The sequence below is a fragment of the Centrocercus urophasianus genome, unplaced genomic scaffold (assembly GCF_019232065.1).
Source record: "Centrocercus urophasianus isolate 14NV4802_14NV808 unplaced genomic scaffold, USGS_Curo_1.0 seq_27, whole genome shotgun sequence".
In the NCBI taxonomy this organism is placed as follows: domain Eukaryota; kingdom Metazoa; phylum Chordata; class Aves; order Galliformes; family Phasianidae; genus Centrocercus; species Centrocercus urophasianus.
The window spans coordinates 4,874,143-4,899,908 of NW_024884833.1; the positions used below are offsets into that span (position 1 = coordinate 4,874,143).

The 25,766-nt window shown below is 37.7% G+C and overlaps 1 protein-coding gene across 1 annotated transcript in view; it reads right to left on the reverse strand.

Moving 5' to 3' along the window:
- Nucleotides 1-289: 289 nt before the first annotated feature.
- BNC2 (basonuclin 2) overlaps nt 290-25,766 on the reverse strand; it is a 335,385-nt gene continuing 309,908 nt past the window's right edge. The window contains exons 5-6 of the mRNA XM_042826800.1: nt 23,050-25,016; nt 290-950 (exon numbers count right to left, since the gene is read on the reverse strand). Coding sequence (XP_042682734.1) covers nt 290-950; nt 23,050-25,016 — 2,628 coding nt within the window. The remainder of the gene's footprint in view (nt 951-23,049; nt 25,017-25,766) is intronic.

Here is a 25,766-nt window from a genome sequence, read left to right on the forward strand (position 1 = left end):
TTTTTTTTTTTTTTTTTCCTTGAAGGGTATCTTACCCTAGATTAAAGATCCCACCTTTTTGTTTCTATCCCCCCCCAAAAAAAAGAAAAAAATAAACCAACGACCAACAAAGGGAAAAAAGCACCTGGTGTTTCTTTCTTTTGTTAAAAAAAGAAAAGAAAAAGATTATATATATATGTATATTTTTATATATATATATATATATATATATCAAGGGAGGCTGTATATGGCAGTTCAAATGTGGTGGGCCCTCTCTGAGAGCTGACATTATGCTGTGTCCATCCTTGAACTAATCTACTGAAGTGAAGGGAATGTTTTTATGTAGGTTGGGATTCTGACTGTGCCGGTTTCGGCTACGGACAGAGGAGAACATCATGTTGCACCCAGGGACTTTGCATTTGTGCATCTCTCGCAAGTGCACTGTTTTATAGTGAACTCTGAGGGTTCCCTTGTTGCTGTACATTTTGTGGCAAATATTACACATTATCCCACCGTTGCTCACCGAAACACTGTTGAACATGAGGGATCCTGGGACATCAGTGCCCATACCTACAGCTAAGGCAGGGGCATCTGCTTTGTGGGCAGATTCCCCGCTGTCACTTGCCCCATCGACGTCATCCAGGAGAATGCCCTCATCACTTCCTGCATCAGATTCTCTTGAGGAATGGATACTGCTGCTCGACTGGATGCTGGAGGTGGTGCTCAGGTCTAGAACCATATAGTCTTCTGACATGACCCTGCTGTACCCATTCATATGGGAATCCTCAGTACCAGCAGGCGAGGAGGTGTCTTCCCTTATGTCAAGCCCCATCTGATGCTGAGCGCCATATATCTTCACCAAAAATTCATCACGAAGGTCCTTACTAAGAGAAGGCTGTGAGGAGTCCAGGCCCATGTCATCCAGTTCTTTGGTCAACAGTTTACGGTGCAGGTTTATATTAGCACTGTGTCTGGGAAAGGAAGAGGGAAGGGAAGAAAGGAAAAATGTACAGTATTTTTGATTAAAAGTACAATCGCCAAGCACCAAACCAAAATTTTGATTTAGCAATAGCATACAAATATCCCCTAGTTGTGCGTCTTGTTAAATTCAGGCTTGTTAAAATTGAACAAGTCCATTGGACAAAACAAGTCAAGCAAAATAAACCCCCACTTTTCAGCTGCTGCTCCTCAACATTAGACCCCAGCAGCAGCTACAGCCCTTATATCTGATATTTCCTAAATTATAAGTCAGATTAACAGAAAATGCAGTGCTGTTCTCAATCCCTGAACCCCCACAGGCCTTCCTAAAAATCTCTCTGGAGAAAATAGTGTTAATATCTGGAGTATCTGTGTACATTTATACCTGTATCTCTATATCTCTATATCCATGCCTATACCCAGATCTTTATATATTTATACATATATACATATAAATATGTAATATACATACATATGTATTCACGTAACTGTGTAAATGAAAGATAGGAGGAAAAAAAAAAAGCAGGTAACTGAATGATACATAGTCAGAGGTCCTGATTCTGATAATTTAATTCTGGTGTAAAGGGATTCAGAATCAGGCCAAACCATCATGGAGAAGACTTGAAGCGTTTAGGAGAACAAGTCTCTGAAATTCACATGTAAGTTTCTGAAAAACTTAGCCAAAGTCACTGGTTCCATCCTTCTGGGAGGACACTGCCAGTCCTCACTGCATTCTTCCCAGTACGGTGCCTGATATAGTGTTGAATGACCCAAGCAATGTAATTTTCAGAAAAACAAACAAACAACAAAAAAGCTGATGGCAATCAAAATTTTGCCCCAAATCAATCAAAATGCTTAACCATGGGCTTTGGCTTAGGTATGTGCTGAAGTCAATATGAGTGCTCGAGAGACACTGGAAAAGCTGTCACTGACGTCAGTGGTCTTTGGACCAGATCCCAAGAGCTGCAAGTTAAAATATTCTCAAGTGTTTTGCAGGATCAGGGCCTTTGTTCTCAAGAAGTAAAGCTACACATTTGCAAACAAACATAAGCCTTTGGGTTAGTAACTGTGTAAAACAGCGTATTATTTTAAATGCTGCATTCTACTCTCCACTTTTGACATTGGCTTTATTTATCCATTGCAGTAGAACCTCACTTATTTGCAGTAGTGGCAGGAAACCCTCTTTCAAAAACTGCATTTTCTAGATTAAGAATGCAACCAACAAACATAGTCACCAAAGACCTCTGACCACAGAACATGCTCTTTTTGTCAAAGTGCTTAATGATGAGAAATCAGTACAAAGTTTTCAATATTAGAAAACTTTAGGGTTCAGTATTCAGAATGTGCACCATTACTGAGTAAACGACAAATATTTATTTAGCTTCTTTGGAGGGTGACTGGATTTTCAAGTCAGTAACAAAAGAATTAGCGAAGTTCTACTGCGTAACATTCTTTGCAAGCTAAGGACCCAAACCCGCAATTTACAACATGCAGACTCACCAGTCTGTCTGCCCATTATAAATTGCAGATCAGAGCCCAAATGTAGGAAGAAAAGGAAAGAAGGGATGGGGGTGGGGAAGAGAGAGAGAAAGAGAGAGTTTTAACACAAGAATACTTTAATTTGCAAGAAAGCACTAGGCATAAAATTGGCACTGGAAAACATAACAATGATTAAATATTTTACAGACATTTAGATCCTACTGTAATAAAAAAAAAAGGAGAAGAGAAACAATAGCTATTAGCGGTATTTCCTTATCAGTAGCTTTTGTTTTAAGAAACCCTTGGAAACATACCTCTCAACCAGCTGAAGTCCCAAACATGGTATACTATAGATTAACAAGGAAAATGTAAACGTAGGCAGATTAAATATATCCAGAGTACATTTTTATGTCACTTATTCTGTGATTCATCTATCTGTTGATCATAATTTATAGTAATAAATAAAGATAAAACAATAGAGGTGAGCAATCCCGCTCACCTGCAAGCGCAGATAACTTTTCTCTGACGTAAAACTGATGTTGAAGTGCAGTTTAATTCAATCATTTCTGCTCGGGATGCAATTATTCTAGTGCAGGAGGTATATATGGAGAATTTCTCTCCTAAAGTGAGACAGTTGAGAGGTATGGGCAAGGGCAGAGAAAAAAGTGGAGAGCATTCCTTGTTTCTTTTTATTTTTTTAATTTTCCCACATGGGAAACATTCCTTTCACACAAGCAAATATAGCACCATTGCTTTTTTGAGGCGCAGAACTGTAATTATGCATATTCCCACACTGAGCTGAGCTTACCTTGTGATAAGATCAGCTTTCTAATCTTTTGCTAAATTGAGATCACAAAAGAGAGAGAGAGAGAAGAGAGAAGAGAAAGAAAGAAAGGAAGAAAGAAAGAAAGAGAGAGGAGAGAGAGAAAGAACAAATTCACATTCCAATCCAGACATATCTGGTTAAGAATGAAAAAAAAAAAAAAAAAGACAAATGAAAATAATATCTGAAACCAATAAAATACAGACTTTTAAAAAGTCTTGATTGTGAAACTGTTTTTGTCAGCTGTAATCTCACTTACACTGTCGTCCTGATGGCTACTGACTCAACCACACAATATGAAAAACATAAAGCAAATTAATCAAAGCATATTCACAGCATCCCCATCATCATCCGCAAATGAGTTCTAAACAGATGCATGCAGAGTGCACATACATGAATGATAAACAGTAGACCTGACAGTCCCTTGCCTTCCTGGTGTCAGATGGCATAAAGCTCCAAGTAAAGTTGCTCAGTGCTGCACAGGAAATGCTTACTGTGAAGGCCTGTCCACACTGACCGTTATTATTACATGACCATAAAAGTGTATTTGTGCTTATCATCATAATGCTAACTGCAAACTACTCATAAAGTGCTCATGTATTTACTTCTTATGATTTCTCCCCCTCTCCCCTCCTCACTCCCCTGCTACGTCAATTTTCTGCAGTGTAGTGACTAGCCAGAATAGCTATTACTGTTATTTCTCACACATTTGCGCTTACTTTTTCCATAGTTTGCTGCTGAGAAGAACAACAGCCAGCCGTGAAGTGAAAATAACTTCAGCACTCACTGAATTAAGAGATAAGAATAAATTATCATGTTGAAGAGGGGCCACTGAGCCCCAGATGGACAGAGACCATTCTGAGAAAGACCAGTGTAAGGATGCAAAGCCTGCCGATGCTCTGATAAGGAGAGATGCCTCCCTTATTCAATTCTCACTTACAGCAGTGGCAATCAGTAATCTAATTAAAGTATGTACCAGCCCATAATATCTGTCAGGCAAACGATGTGCAGAAATGTGTGGACAAGTTCTGGCACTCTGCTCAGTAGTGTCCCTTTTCCGCTGTCAGCAGTACTGTTGGATTCTTCTAATATAATTACATTGACTTTTATTCAATTAAGTGCCATTCCTAGTCTTAAAAAAAAAACTACTTTATCAATTGATTCAGATATAATGCAATAATAAAGATGAACTCATGGCAGTGCATTAGCTCTGCTGTTCATAACTTCTGAACATAGGTTCATTCATAGCAGTCGATTTCCATTATGCAACCACAGTTCAAAAGAATTGATTCTTCTAACATTCATTTCTTAATCTATTTCACTTGTGTTTAACACTCTCCCTAAATATCATATGTTAAAAAATTCTGTTAGGTATGAGAGGACGGTATTGTCAGGAAAAGTTCATAGATGGACACTGGGGATTTGAAATCTTGGGATAAATCCGAAGTCACAGAGGCTCAAACTTTGCAAGAATTAACATTAAAAGCTAAAGCTACTAGTCATACACAGTTCCAGTAGTTGGATGACCAGTAGGATAAGAGGGACAGAACAGTACGTTTTTATAAACACGCAAGTCTAGAGTGCACAGTCTGACCTTTCATCCCTTCCTGTCTGCAGCACTACTAAAATGTGGCACAGACTAAGCATCCTACACAGGGTGCTGCTTGAAAAGTGCCCTGCATAAGGAATGATCTTTTCAGGATTGGCTACAGCATTCCTAGGGTTTCTTTGGGAAGAGACAACAAGGGAGTCCTGTGCAGAAGCATGTCCATGTGTGCAAGTGCTGCTCTGAAAAATGGCTCTGTAAGAAAAAAAAAGTGGAATTAAGATATAGACAGATTAGAAAGAGCTGGAAAATTCATAAAGGGAGCTATTTTGGAAAAGGCAAGCATTGGCAATTGCCAACTAGAGTAGGACTGAGTTTACAGGTAGAAATGAATCATGATTTGCTGTGAAGCCATGAAGAATCTTATCCAAATGGAAAGGCAGAAGGATATGTGGCAGACACTGCATTCAGACCAAATTGATGTACACAGCAATCAGAGTGATATAAGAAGAAGATGAGTATTAAAAATATTGGCCAAGCCCATACATTGCTTCATCTTGATACATGTAACTATTTCTTTGCTCCTCTCCTCATTTGCAATGCTGACATCTTTTCTTTGTTTTTGTTTTGCTTTGCTTTTACTTTCAGCCCCCTTCTCTCTCTCCTTTTGATGATGCATTTCACTGAAATCCTTTTCAAATCCTTTTTTTCTGCTTAACCACATACAAGTATTAGCAAGTCCTCCATAGCCAATGCTAGCCTTGTCACCAGTCCTCTGCTCCTCCCCACAGCACCTGCAGTTTCTTTCTTTGGCTGTTCTGTTCCAGGACATATCTACAATGCCACTCACTGCTCCTTCTTCTGAGTTTATACAAACAATATGTTCACCAACCAAGATGAGGCACAGTGATTTATTCCATTGCCTGATCGCTGCCATCAAACAGGTCAGAAAATCACAAAGTAAGAAAGAGCAAGCTCCAGCTTTTCACAGCTGCATTATTCCTCATCCCTGAGCTAGGCAATCTAAGGCTGTCTCTCATGCCCTTTACACTGCTGTCTTGGCAAGGAAAAATGCTTCATACCAACATGAATGTCAGAAGTATGCATATGCACAAAAAACATAAAATAATCAACACAGAAAAATCCTCTGAATGACTCCGGACTTCTTAGATTTCTTACTTGTGCACCAGCTAATAAATTAAGAGATTTGATCCTAGTTATGGAAATGTTGCATGACAATTGATCAGTGCCCGCATCAAGATACATATGAGGACAAAAGAGTTTAACTAAATGCAGATCTCACTCACCTCCAGTTATCAGATCTACCCTGTCCTATGCAAAAAGAGATAGTGAAATTGGTTAGTTCCAACAGTTGGAAATAATACCTGTGCCAAGGACTCTCCTAGCATCTGTTCAGCTCTGTACTACGTGTCATGTACCCTTAAAACCAAGGAGAATATTTTTCCAGGATGTTTTGGGATGCAGCCTATTGTGGCAAGAAAACTTTAGCAAAATCTGGTTTATTTTAGAAAGCCCAGAATGCCTTATTTTTCATATAATTAACATTCTTCTTCCAAGTTATTACTCATGAATTAGACATATGCTGGGCAAAACTATGTGGAAAGTTCTCACAGGAGGGAATTCAGCTTTCTAAATACAATGATCTTCAAAATGCATCAGTGCTGCTGAAAAGATGATAATGATAATGACGGTTCACATAAAATCTCAGTTTGTGGCCAACTCACATCTCACTTTCCTGTTCAACACTGTCCTTTCACTAGCAAAATGCGGAGTGCTACACTGACTAAAGCAGCTTTTTGACTGTGGGCATGATCCCACTGGTGGTAGCATTTTCCTTCCCTTGTGAAATTCATGGAAGTATTGTTTCATAATTAGAATTTGTTGTTGGTTCCACCCCATCTACTACTAGCAAGCTTCTCTTGTGAGAGATGCACTATGCCTCAACAGAAGAAAAGAGATTGCAAGCTTAGGAAATATGGTCAATTAAACTTACATGCCATTTACACAGCTCATAAATCCAAACTGGGTTCCCATCAGCAGTTCCTTTCTACACTTGTCAATGAATCTGATTTTGTTAATTTACTATCCATTTGTTGCAAAGAAAAATGTAATGCCCGCTTTATTTTAGTTTATGTAGTCAGTCTTTTTTTAATCTCTGCTTGATGCAAAAAGAGGAGGAATTTATCACAAATTAGAATTTGTACTGGTGTGGAAATTGGCATAAATTCTATGCATGACTCAAGGCCAACTTTGGATGCACCCATTGCTGCAGTCCTATCAGCACTAGGACAAAACGCACTCCAATGAGCACAGCAGAGTTGGGGAATTCAGATATTATATTCAGTTTGTTTAAATTCAGGTATCATACAGAACACAAAAGGATCTGCATGAAAAATAGGCTTAAATGTTTTGTGAACAGTCTGAGGCAGTGCAGGTTTTTGAAAGTGAAACATAAAGTGTAATTTTCTTAATTTCTTTTTTTTTTTAAATGAGAAATACATTATTGTATTTCAATTTTTAGTGAGTGAGAGAAAAGAGAGCGATTCAGCAGAAGTTGCTGAGGAACGAGAGAAATCCATTTACCTATTCTGAATGCAGTCAGACAGGAAGGCAAAGCCAGCCTATGTCTCAGTTGAATGTCCCAGCTATTGGCCTTTGCTTTTGGATAAGTGCAAGTGACAAAGTGCCTTTATGAAAATATCACTCAAACATCAAAGCCCTTCGCAGTATTCATAAAAAATCTGAAATGAATAATTCTTTCCTAAATTCTTTCCTCCAATGTTTCCAAATAGAACAATTATTCCAATCTCCTACTTCAGATATTCTGAAAACATGTTTTCTGGCCTAAATGATTTGCCAAAGTAATGCCACCATCACCAAGCAACATCATTCAAAGAACTCAAAGAAATCACAGACAGGAGTTTAGAGCAAGGGAACCATCAGTCTTTGTCCAGGTCTACTTTTCAGTCTTTGGGCAACTTTTGCTTTAAGTGTATCTAGCATTAGGTAATACAATAAATGTAAATTTCAAAATGTAATGCATTAAAAATTAAGCATTAAACATCTCTATTTTTTCCAGACAACAGTTGGCATTTTTCTCTAAGAAGACAGAATATTTGTGGGTTTTTTATTATTATTTTTTTACCTGAAATAACACAAATATTAGCAGTTTTAACATTCTCCTGCAAAATCAAATGCCAGGATACATTTGTCCGATGGTTTACATGGAGATTGCCAAACCTCTTATTAAAGATGGTTATGGAAGTGATGGCTCAGATTGTACAGGTCCCATACAAGCTATACTCGTGCCGCAATAAAACAAGGTGCTGTTAGACCAGCTTGTGCTTCAAAGAATGCTCCAAAAGTAATGCCTCTTATTTTATTATCTTGGCTCCAATGTCAGAGGTGGATGTGGGTGGTATGGCAGTAGAGGTTGAACCTTCCTACAAATATTCCATTACATGTGGTTGTCATGTGATAGATGTCAGCAGAGAAGCAGGCTGACAGAATGGTGTCTGACATGGAAGTGTGTCTGCATGAATTCCTTCATGCAGAAAAAATGCCACTCATTGACATTCACTGAAGCTTGCTGAACATTTGCTGAGACTGAACAGTGGATGCAAGCACAGTGAGATAGATGGTGCTTTTCAGCAGTGGTGAGAGTGATGTGAAAGACAAGTCACGTTCTAGATGACCATGCAAGCTCTTATTCACTGTTGGCGAAAATGCATAGCTAATGGCAGTGACTGTTGAAAAATAGCAGTTTGTAGCTGAGAATCTGCTCAATCAGATCAATCAAGCAGTATTATTGTATATTGCTCTTTCTGTCTATTTTATTTTCCACTGAAATAAATAGGAGGCATTACTTTCAAAACAATCTACATATAAGCAACATAACTTCCATTAATTTATCCTATGTTTTCCATACCTAAGTTTAGCTCTGTGGAATTTTTCTCAACATTCAGCCTGTACTTTTTTCAATATTTATATGTAAGCCAAAGTTCTCTTTGTTTCTTTTCACCTCACAGGCCTTCAAGTAAGATGCGTGTTTCTTTAGTTTTGAATTCAACATTATTTATTTTCTTGCATATCAAAGTACTGTGGTCTTACCTCAATTTCATGTTCCTTTCCTGCTTATCTAAGTCAGAAACTCACAAAAAGGATCAAAATATGTGAACACAATGAAAAGTACATGCAGAATTTTTTGCTATCTCATAATCTACACAGACTGAAAATGCCAAGTTTCGTGCAACTAAACTCAAAGAAAGTAATGCTTTAACTAAATATAACAGTGTACATATTTATCTTTCCTCATAAATATGTGCACTGTTATATTTAGCTGAGGAAATATATGGCCTTAATTCTTGTATTTCTTCAAGAATGCAACAGCAATCATTTATCTCATTTACTAAAGAAAATCAACAGTGAGACAGTTCTTGTAACTTAATTACTAGTGGAAACTAATAAAAAATATTTCCTCAGTTACTATTCTATTTTTACCATTCAGTAATCTTTGAGATATGCTGCTTGATTTTTGTTATTGGTTTGTTAGTTTTAAGATATAAAAATAAAAAAAATCCATAAATTTAAGCAAAGATAATGAAGGGATGAAATCCTGATCTGACTTAAATTATGAAATTCACCTTTATCTGAAAAAAGTCAAGGCTTCCACCTGTGCATTAGCAATTCTGTGTACCTGATCAAGCTTAATTTACATCTAAGAGAAAGAGGGAAAGTAGGGATAGGGGCCAGACTTTAGAACAATGAGTGAAGCTAAAACACTATGCTTCCTGATAAAACTAGAGCATTCTTACATTAGCATATAGGTAATAAACATCAGTTATTGAGGCTTTAAATTGCATAGAATCTGAAAAATATTAACCTTTCATAGGGAGAAAATCCAAAAGGTAAAATACAGTTCAGCACCTATTAAAAAAAGTAAAAAAAAAAAAAAAAAAAAAAAAAAAAAAGTGCTTATTAAATGCAGGAAATAAAGGACAAGCAAGTTCTTGCAAATTAAAGATGTGGAGCCCAGTCATTTCAATCCCTTTCAATATGAAACAAATCACTCACACTGGTCACGAAGACAGCTCCCTCTACACTCAAATTATTCACTTGAAGATAAGCTCCCATCAAACTCTTTAGGGGTTTAACTAATTTACTGCACAGATACGGCACGTCTGTTGTAATAACAGGTAGGATGTATTGGGGTCGACCATTTATCAGAATTAGACTTCTTTTTTCAATTCGCAGTGAATTATGCTGCCTACACTGCTTCTCTTTCTCAGAGCTTCCCATCCCCTTACGGCCCCTAATGTGGCAGGCAAACAAAATTGACAGTCTCATCTTGTCAACAAGGGGTGATTCTCCTGAGAAGCCATTTAACTTTGCAGAGGAAGCAATGTATTAATGTGCCTGTCCCAGGAATGTTAATCATCTTCAAGCTCCCTCTAACTTTGACATGAACGAAATCACCAAATTTGTTTACTAAATGAATCGTAATATGCTAATAAGAGAGCATGACATATATGGTAAAGCCAAACAGATGGTTTGTTTACTCCACTTTGCAACTTTATAAATGTTGTAACTCTGAAGATGTTAGTGAGAATTATTGGTTTGTTGGCAGTGGCAAACATGCCTTTTGCATACTTAATCAAGAGTTAGAGTCAGAAAACAATTTGTCATCGCCATGGAATGCATAAAAAATGTTAACATTCAGATGGCATTTGGGGAGGTAGGATAGCCGACTTTGTAAGCAGATAGTCAGGTTAAATGTAGAACTGATAGCTGATGGCAGTGTTTGCTACCCTATAATTTTTAATGTAAAATCTGACAGGGAATCTTGAAAGGCCTAATAATTCAGTACATACCTGTTGAGGTGTTTAGTGAGACGGTCCTTAAGGTGTGAACAGAATTACACTTTCACAACAGCTGTGTGTGCTCAGAAGCATCGAAGTCATGTCGCGCTCTTAATATATTACTATTGTTGGCCATTAAAGATCAAAAGATATTACAAACAAAAAGCTCAGCCAGTGGCTCACTTGCCAAAGTTGCTCAGAAACAATCAAAATTGTGTTGCAACACTTCAACCTCAAAATTTACTAGCTGCCTGGAAGCAAAACAGACTCATTACAAAATAGCCAGCACTCTTGTCTAATATCCAGACTGGCTGAGAAAGTTTGGATCAAAAGTATGTACCTAATGGAATATTTCCTAAGCGAGCTAACAAAATGTAGGAATGTTACGTGCACAAGAAGGTGATCATGTTTTGCACATGGTCCTTCCACGGAAATTATTGGTGCTCAGCAACTCTATCAATCAGTCCAGCTGACATACTGTTTCTTTGATTTACATATGCTCCGAAGTGGAGTTTATCCCTATGCGTGGAATTCATAAAAGGTTCTGCACTGCAGTCATGTGTTAGGTGCTCATCTCCTGTGTAGTGATTACATGCTGTCTCTAATGCAGGCAGTATTTTTTTAAGAAGTACTGAGGAAACATATAGTTAGAAGTAAATGAATTAACATTTATTTTTAAATTTAAATCATATAAGTACTGCACAACTAAGTTTTATAATCAGAAGTTTTCAGCTTTCATTTTGTTAACAGGTGATATGCAAAAACTGACAATTTTGCAAGATTTTGTGCAAAGTTTCCTTTCAGTTCAGCATTCTTCTTAGGAATTTTACCGTTTCAAGTTTTGGAAAATGCAAATATCTCAAGATAAAAGTCAGTACAGTTAGCTTCCTCCAGATTGTCTCTAAAACCAACTGCTCTCTACCACGTATTGATGAACAATAGCACATTACTTCATGGTTTGCTCAGAAAGTTCATAAACTGTTCACTAACTGTATTATAAGTTCAAATTCATAACAGACATTCAGGTACAGGATAATTTCACCTGATTTTGGGTTCCAATGCATAAACATTCTCTTCTGGTTGCAATGCAAGGGCAACGTTCACTCCCACTGTTTTCTTTGTCTAAAAATGCTGGTTTTGTTTATACAATACCAGAGGAACTGTAAAACTAAATGTGATGTGGCACTTCAACACAGTTCCTCTATTTATAATTGTTCATTATTAAATAAGTATCCCTTTCAGGTCAACTAATAGCTGATTATCCTACAATCTCCCTTCACTGACACCCCAACTCCTGAGTAATTTCAATCTTCTGAGATTCTTCCATACATACTGTTGCAAGCAGTTATTAAATTCTTAAGTTTTTACCCATCCACAGGAGACTGTGCAGATATCTAAGGGAAGTATGAGTTCAGCTTGCTGTCCAAGGATTATTTTGGAAGAAACATTAGCGGCTGTCCCAGCCTGGCGCTTATATCTCATTTGAAACATCTACTCATTCCTGACCAACAAAGAAAATTTCAATAAAGTACTTTTACTGGTTTAACAGCAGTGAGCTCCTGGGATTGTCAAAGTGCTCAGTCTTTTCCGAGGAGAGAAGGAATCAGCAGCTCAAATATAATTAACCTTCCATTCTCAATGCAAACTGCCACGCACAGGAGCTCTGCAGTCTATTAGTGAAGTTATAATGGCCAACAGGCAGAGGCAAAATTGGTCAAAAAGTTGGCTGCTGCTGTCATATTTTTAGAATTATGATTAATGACACTAATAATGTGGATGATTACTGATATGTGTATCTCCTGCAGTTTATCATATTGCACTGGCTGCCTACGTCCACAATAAACATGATGCTATCATTTACCTCTTTATTGAAGGCAATCCTTCTCTTGAAGGAGCACATTCTAATTACTTTGTAATGTTTTATGTCTTAAACATTTTGCAGCTCTGGACCTTGCCAACTGCTTCATGTCTACCATTGATTAATTACAGAATGTTTAATCAAAATTTAGAATCTAATGCAGTCATTTAAGAGTGTGCTACAGTGCCAAGGTTGTTAGGCTGCCATCCCAAGCTTGGAGAGTGTTGGGTTCAAAATTAAATCCCAGAAATGCGGAAGATGCCAAAGATTTTACCTTGGTGATTTGAGCTTAAAATCTTACTAAACTTGATGAATGACAGCACCCACCCAAAATAAGAGGTCTGTCTTGTGTCTGTATCTGTGCTTGTATGTTCCTATTACATCTTCCTTCTTCAAATGCCTTCAATTTTTCCTTTATGCCATTGTTGCTGCAGTTGCTTCTCAACTCCTTTACAAGCTTTCCCTGCTGTTAGAACTCTTTCAAATGCCAGTCAAGAGAGTATAGTTTTGAAGTGGTTAAACAAGTGAAAAATAATTTGCAGGGACAAATACATAAGTTTTTTTTTAATGTGGATTTTTATGGTACTGTCATACAACCATTCACCGTTGAAGTTAAGTGTTTTTTTAATACCATTACTGAACTGCTGAAATGGATGCTAATATAGCTTGGAGTGCTAATGTCAAATCCTGGTAATAAAAAAGACAGACTGCTGAATGAAATAATTTCAAGTAAAAAATAGAACAAAAGTGCTCTCACTCTCGCTCTCTACTTTTATTGAATTGGGACTGACTGAGCCAATTGCTTTAGAAGTCTGTAAAACACAATTACTAGTGAGCTGACTGACCCAGCAGTGCCCCTTCTGTGACAGAACAGACTAAAAAGGCTGCAGAATTAGTGCTGCTCCCCTATCTGGCTATCAGACCTGAGAGACTTCCAAGGCAGGGTCTGTTATCCTTTCTGCCAGGACCTGCCTCCGTCCCTCATCAAATCTTGATTCTGCATCTTGCATAATATATCATCTGCATGCATCTCCTTTTTGGAACAAGGGCTCATTTACCTTTTCTGAGTGGGAATCTAAGTTCTTTTTCAATCTGTCGTATTTTTAGATCTTTATCTACCAACATAGCTATATTTAGGTTTCTCTTTCAGTACACACAGACACACAACACACATATATGTGTTTGGATGATATTTGTTTCCACATTTTTTGTTAAAAATGCAAAAGTAGAATGTAAGATTTATGGGCAGCAAAATTAACTATCTCCCATTTGTATTTTCAATTGTAAGTGGCTGAAGAATAATTGCTTTTTTATATTGGCATAACAAAGAAAAGGGGGAGGGGAGAGAGAGAGAAAGAGAAAGAAAAGGGGGAGGGAAGAAAAGGGAATGTATTGAACTGGAAATGGGCAACATTTTTCCCTAGTTAATAAAATAAGCAATGAAGTTTGTAAAGCACTAGAGTGAAAATCAGTAACACTGGAAAAAAAAAAAAACATTTACAACTCATGTTTCAGACTCATAGCTTGGCATGGAATAAAACTTAGGGTTATTTTTTACTTTCTCTTCCAAACAAACAAACAAGCAAAAAATATTAAAGTGAAGTTACAGTAAAAAGTAAACAAAAAGTCACTTTAGAAAAATCCCATCTTTTCTTTCTCTCCTTTTACTTCCCCAATGCAAAACGAGACACTTCATGTTTATACACAAGGCCAACAAAGTCCTTCAACCCCTTCTTTTATTTTTTTGCATCACTGTACATTTTTGGCAAATCTAAAACTCTTTCATTTCTCCTCCAAGTCCATTTAAATGAAGCTTGCAGGTGCCTTATGGCAAAAATGTTAAATTATTTCTTAGACAAATCTTTTTCAGTAATGCTTTTTAGAGCAAGCTTAAATGTGAAATAAGTTCTTAATTAAAAAATAAAAATAAAAAAAAATAAAACTTCCTTAGCACAAAGCAAAGTGCTAATTTAAAAGATGTTGCTGGGAAATAGAAGGCACTACTAAAAGCCTTAGATTTTTGTTAGATGCAGTGGGCTCAAAAGTTCTATCATGAAGTCTCCTGTGTTCACCATTAGTACAATCAGCTCATGAGGAGCTGTAAGTGGTATCACACCCAAGTTATCCCTGTGCGTTTCCTTAGGACCCAGCAGGCTGTCCAAGGCAGCTCCAGAGCCACTGGGAACCTCTCAAGTGTCCCTGTGGCACATGCACAAACAGATCCTGCTGTAATACCCACAGCACTGGATAACCACTGACATTAATGTGATTACTGTGTGCACCATGTGTGGCTGTTGCTCCTGAAGAGAGGCATGGCACAGATAGGTCACACACAGAAAGCTGGCAGTCCCTGCCTGCAATTCTCAACCGATCTATCTGGGCCATGACCTACCTTAACATGTCAAAAAGCAAAGGGATAGGAAAGCAAATGAGCTTTGTTGTACTATAACGGTCGTGCATTATATAATGCTACTTTAAAAACTACCCACTGACCTCACAAACCCTAAGAACAAGTATATTTTTGGGCTGAGTTCAGCTGTGGACAGTGTCTACTTTTGTCTACACATACAGGCAGGACTGATATACTGTCCACCAAAACAGTGTTTCAGCTGTTATGAATCATCTGTAAGATGTAATTTATTCCCCTCTTGATTTTTTCAAGGTCATTTCTAGAACTTGTTTCATAAATTTTCACATTTTCAGCTAAACTTAAGTTTAAATTCATATACGACTCAGCACAGTTGTTCACATTCTCATTAATACAACGTTCCAAATGTAGGAGTGGAAACATCATCACTATTAAGCAAAGAATAAAATGGCCTCACCCTGAATTAATCTTTGGTTAGATGGTAAAATCAGATGTAAGGTTTGCCTCTTCAAGTGACAGTTTCTCTTGTCTGACAAATAAGACCAAATGAATGCATCATGTGTGTATACATGATGGTTGTCTTCTAGGGTCATGGACATCTTTGCCTCCAACTTGGACAAGTATGAAGCCTCACGGTTTCAAATTTGTATGCCCACTGCCCCTACAGATTTTCTTTGCTATCATTGCAGATGTTGAGAAGTCACCTTGATAGCCAACATTCCCCAGAAGGAAGTGACAGTGTAACTGTGATGATGCCTGAGAAGAGACAGTCTGCTTTGTCTGTTCTAGGGAATATATTCCAGAAACAGAAATGTGTCATCAAGCACTGCTATAATCTATTCCACTACTAACTAAACCTTAAACACTCTAGGATTCAGAATTTTTCCTTTGCCAGACATTTTCAATCCTTCCACCCTAGCACATTTCTTATAGGCACTTATGTCTGCTGACTCCTCTCTCCCTGCTGTGCCTACAATTCCTGTGTTGCTGAGCCTCTCCAAATGATACTCCTTTAAGAAGCGATAGCACCTTTCCATTGCCATGTTCTCCTTCTTTTCGTTCTTTCCATCTTGAAAGAAAGTCAGCATGAAGAACTGGCCCTTGTAGAAGCAAACTGTTCCCTGACATGATTTACCAGTTCCTTTCACTCCCAGGCTCCTTGAACACACACCTTGCATTTGTTCACCACTCTAAGAGAGTATCTCTTACAATGTCCTTTCTGAGCAATACCGAAAGCAGAAACTGTGTACAAAGATTACCTATTTTGCCATTTATCTCTCCCAGCTGAGCAGTTTCACAAAATTTCATTCCCAGATGTCCCAGCTTTTCCATTCCTATCCCTTTCTCTGCCATGGCTCAGCAGCTCAGTTACCTGTCTGCATACTGCTTCTCTCCTTCCTCTGAAGCTGTAATTCCAAAGGGCAGTAAAAGTGTATCTATTCTTGTCACAAGTGTGTCTTTTTCAGCCTCTCATCATACCTCCCCAGATTCCTCCACCTGAATACTATGTCCCTGAGGATGCAGTGCCTTGTTCTATTTTCACACATCTGTTTTCATTCATCCATTTTTTTCACTCATCATTTTGGGAGTCCTAGTGCTGTCTTGTATCTAGCAGATAGAGCTTCCTCCACCGCAGCAGAAATTCTACTGCCTTTGGCTGCAAAGTTTAAAAAACAGCTAGAGTCATTCTCTGCAGAAAATAATGTACGTGGATGCTTCATTTCCCCTTCTTCCAAAAGACTTCGGGAAAGAATCCTCAATTTTCTCCCATTCTCTGGAGAAGTGTTTTGGTTCTTTCCAGTTGTTTCCCATGAACTGAGGGGCAACCAGGATATTATGAGCAAGCATTCATGTTCCCAGTGCTGTCTTCTCAAATAATCTCTTTCACTGAACATTAAACACACACAGTCTGTGCAGGAAACTGAACAAAATGAATTAAAGATTTATACTATTTGTCACAACACATAACAGGAAAAATTGCTCAATGTATGTCTTGCTTTTAGCTAGTGATTTTAGTGCTTTATTTATGCTTGCCACCTGTCCCAATACTGGTGTGGCAGTTTAAATAAACTTTTCAGGTCACTGAAAATTCCTTGACTTACACTGTGAGATCACGTAACAAGATACTTTGCACTGCATGAATCTGTATTCTCACTGTCAAAGTGATACTATTTTATGCACCAACAGAAAAAAAAAAAAAAAAATGAAGGCAGCAGATGGTTTCAAAGAATAGCAACCACCTCTAAATCAAACCCAAAACAGATGAATGAGTTTAGTAAGAAAAGGCCATCCTTGAGTTGATTCTGTTACCTTTACTCACAGAATCATAGAGTCATAGAACCCTTAAAGTTGGAAGGGACCTTTAAAGGTTATCTAGTCCAACTCCCCTGCAGTGAACAGGTACAGCTTGATCAGAACCTGGTCCAGCCTCATCTTGAACATCTACAGGGACAAGACAACCACCGCATTTCTGGGCAGCCTGTCTCACTGCCTTACCACTCTCACTGTAAAAGACTTTTTCCTTATATCCAACCTAAATCTCCCCTCTTTTAGTTTGAAACCATTTCTCCTTGTCCTATCACAACAGATCCTGATAAAGAGTTTGTCCCCTTCTTTCCTGTGGCTCCCCTTTAGATACTGAAAGGTCTCTCTCAGGTCCCCCTGCAGCCTTCTCTTCTCCAGACTAAACAGCTTCAGCTCTCTCAGTCCATCCTCATAGGAGAGGGCTTAATCAACTCTTAAACACACTCATATAAGTAGCCTCTTTAAGATATGATTAATTTTTTTCTTTTTTTAAGAAAAAAAAATCTTAGTAGTAAATTATTTCTGTGCATACAAATTTCAATTCTGCTTCTCTTGTTCACATTGGTGAGTATGCAGTCCGTCAGACAGTCCCTCACTGTTCAACATGACTACTCATGAAAGAGTCTAATGGTGGCACAAAACATTTTTTTATGATCCAGATTCCCTTGGGTAAGGAAGAGTTATGTGAACATTAGCAATGGCCCATATCTTAGTGACTCTGCAACAAGAAACCTAATGGTTCATACAATTGTACTGGATATGCAGCTAGTTTCATCAAGAACTGCATCATGCCCAGAAACAGCTGTATGTATGTAAATATATTTATATTTAAACAATATAGAAAATAGCCCTTTTTTTTACTGATAAATGGCTCCTCAAACACCTAATGTCTTAAAATGCTATTTCTTTGTTCTAATTGGAAGAAATTCAAGCTGTACATGACAGCTACTTATATAAGGGGGAATACACTAACAGTTATCATGGACCAGTGTGTAGTATTTTGAAGCTACCTGTTCCTAAAACTGAATGCGTAAGTAGAAATTGATTCTATAGAAAGTTATCTGTAAAAGATTCCTACCAATGATAGGATAATGAAAAAAAAAAAGGTTGCTGTTTTGTCAAGAAAGTGGTAACAGGAGGAGGGTAGCAGGTTTCTCACATCTTCTCACCTCCCTTGATAATGCATGCAGTGGTTCATCATAGGTAACTGATAGTAATATATTCCAGTGCACCTGTACAGGGCTGGAAGTCAGGTAACCTGACAAAAAGTGTGCTTCTGCTTTTTCAGTACAGCTACACAGAGGTCTATATCCATACAAAAGTAGTTGTGGAGATATCAGCAGGTTTTAATAAACCACATACAGATGTTTTGCTCCATACAAATCAAGGAGTTTACATATTTAAATCTGCACTGATTTAACTAGCAATCAAATGCATGATCACTGTTGGCTCCAAGAGTTGCCTCGTGTTTATTTATAAGTCACCCTAAGCAGATAGTATTTTTGTTTTTAAATTTATTCCTGGGCTTTCCTTATTCTGTGGAACATACACACATGTACATGCTGTGAGAAAATTTTAAACCAAATCTGAACAATTAATATTACTACTTTAATAGTAGAAAGACAAAGTGAAAAGTTCTTGCTTCGCTCCTCTGAATAGTTACACTGAAAATTAATTTATTTTGTGTACGAGTGAAAGGGAAATGTGACATGTCATAACTAAGTTGTAGCCTAAGAAACACAGATGTTAATAGTGCCACTGCTGAGGCGAAATGCAGATTTAGCTTTCACCTAGGGCTGGCAGAAAAGATGTAAGGGAAAAATGAATTTCTCCCTTAGATCTGACATAGCTCCTCAATGAGAATTACTGAGATCAGAAGATCCACTGGGCCTCTTATTATATTTTGTCCATACGCTTCTTGGCTCTACATTTCCTGAGCACCCACACCTCAGCGCTGGCTTTAAGGATCCACCACAACTATTTCTGCATAACGCACTGGTACTGTTTGCAGTGGCAGGAGTCACAGATGAGGCCAGGATGCAGATCCCAGAGGAACCCAACAGCCAGGGCCAGGCCCCATCTCCTCACTCATAAACAAACTCTTCTGAGTTTTTTTAATTACCTTTTGAAAGACAATTCTTTCCATTTGAGTGCAAAGTTCTCACGTAAACTTTTCTTCCCTACTTTCTCTTTTCCCACTAAAAATATGTTGGAAGAGGCATCTTTCTGTTTAAAAGCAGACAAGACATTGCTCCTAATCACTGACATCAATTTCGATACGGTTTCTGTCACTATTTACTTTACATTGCCTTTCTGTAACAAGATATGGTCTGTATGTCTTGCCTTTAGAAAAAAGGACATTTGAAGTAAGTACAGAAATAGCAATGGCTGAAAAGCTAATTCAGGAAGTGGCTGGTACAGAATTGAATAAAAAATGATTTTGGCAAGTGTAGAGTTTCCAGAAAATGAGAGACAGTTGTATTTCTCTTTATGGGGAGAGAGTCAGAGACATAGGTATGTATAAAATTTGATGAGCGCTGTTATTTGTAGACGTGAAGACTGTGAACCAAAAAACAAAAATCCCTACTGAAAAAAAAACACCACCTAGGCTCAGTAGAGCTTGGACATTCAAAAGCACTATATTTTAATTTCTAGAAGGGAAAAGAGAAGTAATTACTGGGACAGTGACAATAAGTGCAGGGACTTTGCTGTGCTTTCCTCTGCCCTGCATTGAAAAAATATGTGTAAGTTGGGGATTGTGAGTCTGCTGATTAACTTGATCCTCATTTACAAAGAATAGCAATGCTTAGTCAAAGATATCAGAAGATATTCCAACCATTCCAGCAGAAGAATATTCAAAGGATTTGTCTGGGCACAGATGATCTAGGAATGGTGAAGCTCATTTTAGTCAAACATTAGTAGGCACTGCTGCAGGATGTGTTCTAAAATGAATAACTGCAGCCGTGACACGTGGATAAAAAACTCTCCTTCAGTGAAAGCAGAGCTGTTAGGTCCTGGTTTGATGTGCTGCCTGTGGTAATTATGTGTATCACAACCCTACCTCACAAAGCTCACATCAGCTACCACCACTGTCAAGAATTCAGAGTTCTTGGATGCAAGAGACGTAGGGGGAATATAGTCAAACCTTTAACTGACTAGAGTTACATCTGCAGAAGATCTTAAGTGATGCCAGATGCCATTACACAAAACATAAAGGATCAACCAATGATATTTATCCCCAGATAAGCTTTTGTTTTCTTTTAAAACATTTCCCTAACTAGTTCTAATGTAATTAATAGTATTATTAATATAATTGCTAGCAATATTATTAACAAAACTATTAATAATAAAGATTAAAACCTCTCAAGACAGTAGGCTATGAGATACCTAGAACCTCCACTTCATTGACAAGATAGCACTAAAAAAATAATTTAATTTTAATTTGCAAAGCAAAGTATTTCTAGGCTTCTTTAGCTTACTAAGGGTCACTTGATTATGTGAGTGATAACACAAGAAAATCATACAGACTTTTTATAATGTGTCTGAAAGAATGAAACAGTAATATATAAGAATTTTTATCAAGAAGTGCTTACTGTGTGCTTTAGGTATTTCTTATTTCTCTTGCAGCAATTAATAGCAAAATGCCTCTGAGCTTTTAAGTGAAATTGATTTAAATCACTGGAAGAAGTTCTCACTTTGCAATGTCTTTAATTTAGTTATACAGTTATCTTTGAGGTGCTGTCCACGATCTGAAGAGCTAGAAACTGTAAACTTATGCCTCTCTCTAAAATAAAAACACATACTTAAAAGGAATATAAGAAAAAAAAATGCATGGAAAAGACTTTAGGGTGATTAGGCAGTTGCAAAAAGAATACAGATATTTCTCTCTCAAATCTCTAAAAGAATTAACAAGAACTATGACAGTTTTACTTGATTCTTTCAAGGTAGTTCCAGAAAAATTTGCAAATCGGGAGTGGTAATGTATGTGGAAAAAAAAATCCAGCCAGAATGGGCACACAAACTGTACCACTGCTTCACATTTTTGAAGTCCATGACCATTCTTAAATCTTTGCAATTTAAGTTGTATTATGCCTAGGAATTTTTGTTGTTCTGATTGTAACAAATAAATGAAACATATTCTGGATGTTAATGGAATGATAGAAGGATGGCTTTGCATCTTATAATACTCAAAATCATAAGCAAATACTAAATTTATTTTTAAATATGCAGCATGCTTTTTCAGTTCCTGAATCATAGATTTTTATGGCTAACTTTCAATGAGCTTAGTAGGAGTATATCCTACGTAATTCACAAAATATTTTCAAAATGTGTCCTACATCCTATTTTAAACTTTCATTTCTCAGTGATATTTTATGTTTGTCATCATAGTTACCTCTTTGTTAGAACAGATACGTCTTTACTATACTAAGCCTTAATTTATTTTTGCCTGCTTCATGTTCAATGGTTTCCTCCTACTCTAAACCAAACTTCCTAGATGGTCCTTTTTATCTTGAACTTGTTTTCTAATGTTTGTTCCTATTCTGCTGGGTGGACCAGAAGATATGAGACAGTTGGGGACTGAACTCTCCATCTCAGTCTCCTCAACAGTAAGTTGCTTTTATTTTGTACGACATGATGCATTCACTTTCAAATCCCACCAACTTCAACGGTAAAAATAAAGGAGCTGTGTAAGATGTTTTACTAGGCTTAATTTCATTCCTGTGTCTTTTGAATTTTTACAACATAATGAAAAAAAATGAAACAAATATAGGAAAACAGAGGACTCAGTCTCACTATCACTCCATGAACCATGGAGATTTTGTTATGTGACATATGATCATCACATGTGAGAACTTTTAACCACAACTATGAAATTACTGTGTTATTGTACCACACTGACATTGAATTTATATTACATTTTCCTCAAGATTGGAAAAGAATAGTGTATATTAAAAAACAAACAAACAAAAAAAACCCCAACAAAACAAAAAAATCACACAACAAAAAAACCCTAAGAGTTAAAGGACCAGCTGCTTCTGTTTAAGCCCAACTGTTTCAGTGCTGATGCAGCATAGTTAGGACATGATATCATTTGAATATACCCTTGAAGATCTTAAAAATATGTAGAGGTCTAGTCTCTGCTCTTTGAGTGTGCTTAATTCCCATAAGTTGGGAAGAAAAGAAAGTGGACTAAACAACCATGGTGCATAGAGAGGTGTGTATGTTCTCTAAAGAGAAAAAATTTTTCTACCTATTTACTTGTTCTTGCTACAATGTATCAGCTAGTTTTTAAAATTGAAGAGAAGCAAAAGTATTCTTTTATGTTTCATGTTTTCTTTTATATGATCCTACAGGGATGGAAATCATTCTTTTATTACAGTCCTTCAATTCTCTCTCTCCATTCATTCATCCAACTGTCCATCCATCCTTTTCCCTCCTTCCTACTTCTGTGGTTTGATGTGCATGCATGAAGACATTTCTATTGTGTATTATTTACTATATATTTAATAGAAGCTTTTCTTGATTTAAAAGCTGCAAGGAGAAAAAAAATAAATGTAATGAACTGCAGCTTATAAACACATGTTCATAGGTACACTGAAAGAATAATGACATTTATTATCTTGCCAGTCACTTAAGAGCATGGCAAATATATACTATTCGGAATGCCAAGCAACAATGAAAATCCTGAAGTGATGAAACTCTCAATGTCGTGGGAACACGATTGTCACTTGTCATTACTGTGCATCTCTTTCTTTCTTCATGTACCCTAAACTACCTATTCGTACATAATTCAACAGACTTAATAATGTAGAAAATCAATTAATATTTACTGACCTGTCTCTGCTTCTCCGTGATGGGAACGCAGCATTACAGCCAGCCACCGTGCAGACATGCATCTCTTTTAAATGAACATTTCTGTAGTGAAGCTTCACACTGTAGGAACTCTTGAAACTCTTCTTGCACACGTAGCAGATCTTGGGGTCTGGGCTTGAGCACATTTCACCTTCTGGGGAGAATTTCTGAGGGCTGTTATAGTTGAACGTGGAAGCAAAACTTTCATGAAGGGCAGCCATACTGGCACTTCCTCCATTGTACAGTCCATATTGGCTCATGTAGAACATGTCATATGTAGGGTCTGTATACTCTTCCTTCACCTTAATGACATCCTGGTTAGAAGAGTCATTGTGGTTTTCATCTGGTCTGTCACTGTGCATCATAGATTTTTCAACAGGTTCATGGAGGCGGTCATCACCTTCCATGGATTCTTCACACAGTTTGGGCTCTGACGATTCAGACTCATTTTCATAGTCTCTCTCATGCTCCTGGTCTTCTGATGTCATACTGTCTGCTCTTCTTATATCTGGTCTGGAAATGCATCTGCTTCTGTCAGTTTTGGAAAAGTCTTTCACAGACAAGCCTGGGCTCATTTCTTCCTGAGAATGGCAGTGATTGTCATGACCAATGTCATTTACCATTGTGCTGCTGTCATTCACCTCTTCATCTTCATCATCAAATTCATCGGCAGTATCAATAACTTCCTTTTCTATTTTAACTGGCATGCTTGACTTCCTTGGCTTTTTCTTAGGGGCAAGGTCAGCATTAGGCTCTGAGGTGGGCATCAGCACTGATGGTACTGATGACTCTGTAGGAGGAGGGGGATGCTGCTCCATGCCACTCGCTGCTGGTATTATTGGACTGGTAGGAAGGGAGGTTGGAGGACTCACCATTTCTCCAGGAGTAAGTAAATTTCTGTAAAAAGGAGGAACGGGTTGAACAGTCTTTAAAGCTGGAAACACCAGCTGACTGGGAAGAGGATTCTGTAATACAGGATCTAGAGGAGGAGTGGTAAATCCCATTGGGGGACGCCCAGGGCTTGTTAAAGTTAGGTTGGATTTTGTACTTGCTATGACTGGGGTGGCAGCACCTGATGTAGCACGAATTAGATCTTTGTCTCGGTTATTTCTTAGCATAGGCATGTGGAGGCGGGGGTTAGGGTTAGCACTGTGACGATTGCGGCTTCTGAGAGAGCTGAAGACCATGTTGCAGCCCTCAATAGTGCACCGGTGCTTGATTTTCAGGTGAACGGCATTGTAGTGGATTTTAAGTGTACCTTTGTCATAGAAAGTTTTGCCACACGCATTACAAAACACTCTTCCTTTTCTAGAGGCAGACCCCATTCTCCTCATTCTGTGAATGCGGAATGAACTTTTAGTATGTTCTGTTTTCGATAAATCATTGACAGGCGTAGGTGTCTGAACAGGAGAGACACAGGGTGGCTCAGTTTTGGGTTCAACATTTGTGATGCTGGTCAAAGCATTCCTGCTGGACGTCTGCTCATTCTTGAAAGGCGTGGGTGAAACTTCAGATTCACTGCTCTCATTATATTCATTTTGAGCTGTAAGGCTTGGCTCACGGAGCCTCATTGCTGGCTGTTCCAGCAGGAGGCCATTTGGAGGCAGCCCCAGCAGTGGAGCAGAGACTGGATTTATGTATTGGAATGGTAGCAGGAATGCAAGGCTATTCGGGATGTTTTCAAAATGATGAATGCTGGAAGGGTTGCTATTCTCCAGGTGAGCAAGGAGACTTGGGCTCCTGGTGCGATTATTGCTTTCAATAAAAGTCCTTATATCTGAATCTGTCTTTGAAGATGGCACAGCCACAGCCTGCCCTTCTTTTTCTTGAATTGCCATCAGCTCCACGATGGATTTGGTTTCTCCAAATCTCAGGAACTGCTGAAGGGTAATGATCTCTTCTTCCCTGGACATTATGGCCCAGCGGTCCAGCACCTTGCCTGCAGCATCCTAGAGGCCATATCAAAGAAACAACAAAGACAAACACAAAGAAAAAACTTATTGATTCTGCATAATTATTGAATTCAATAGAAGGTGCTCTGCTGCCTGCGCATGAAAAGCTAAGCTCAAAAAACAACATGCAATCAGTGTTAACAAAACTCAACCAAAAAAGCAAACTTTTTCAGTCATGCAAATACCATTATTACAGTCACAGTTAGAGAAAAAGATTGAGTTTAATAACGTTAGAGCAAACAAAATGTAAAACACTGGGGCTCTGTGATCTGAAATGCCTTTGATATTGCTATTTTAAAAGCAGCAATCTATATACTACACAAGTATTTGGTATACATTTGTTGCTGTTCACTCCATTGTACAATATGGAAAATTGTACCTTAATTGATGTTTAATGGTATTACTATAAGAAAGAGCTAAGCAAATGAATTTGATAGATTTGCTTTTCAAATATAAGTAAACATACAGCTTAAATCATTTATGGACTACCTCGCAAGAAATTCCGATGCAAGGCAAGCAGTCTCAAAAATAGCACGTAATACTGGTATCTTCCTCTTTTTTTTTTTGTTTTAAATTTTTATTTTTCATGACAGCAATACTGAAAAACACATTCATTATAAACTTACATAAAAAGGCAGAAATAGAGAAACTGTTTACAGCATAACTGACTCGCACTCTTCATATGGCTTAGACTTAAAGGATGATTTTTTTGCTATAAATGACAGTTAAAAATATGTAAAAAGTAAG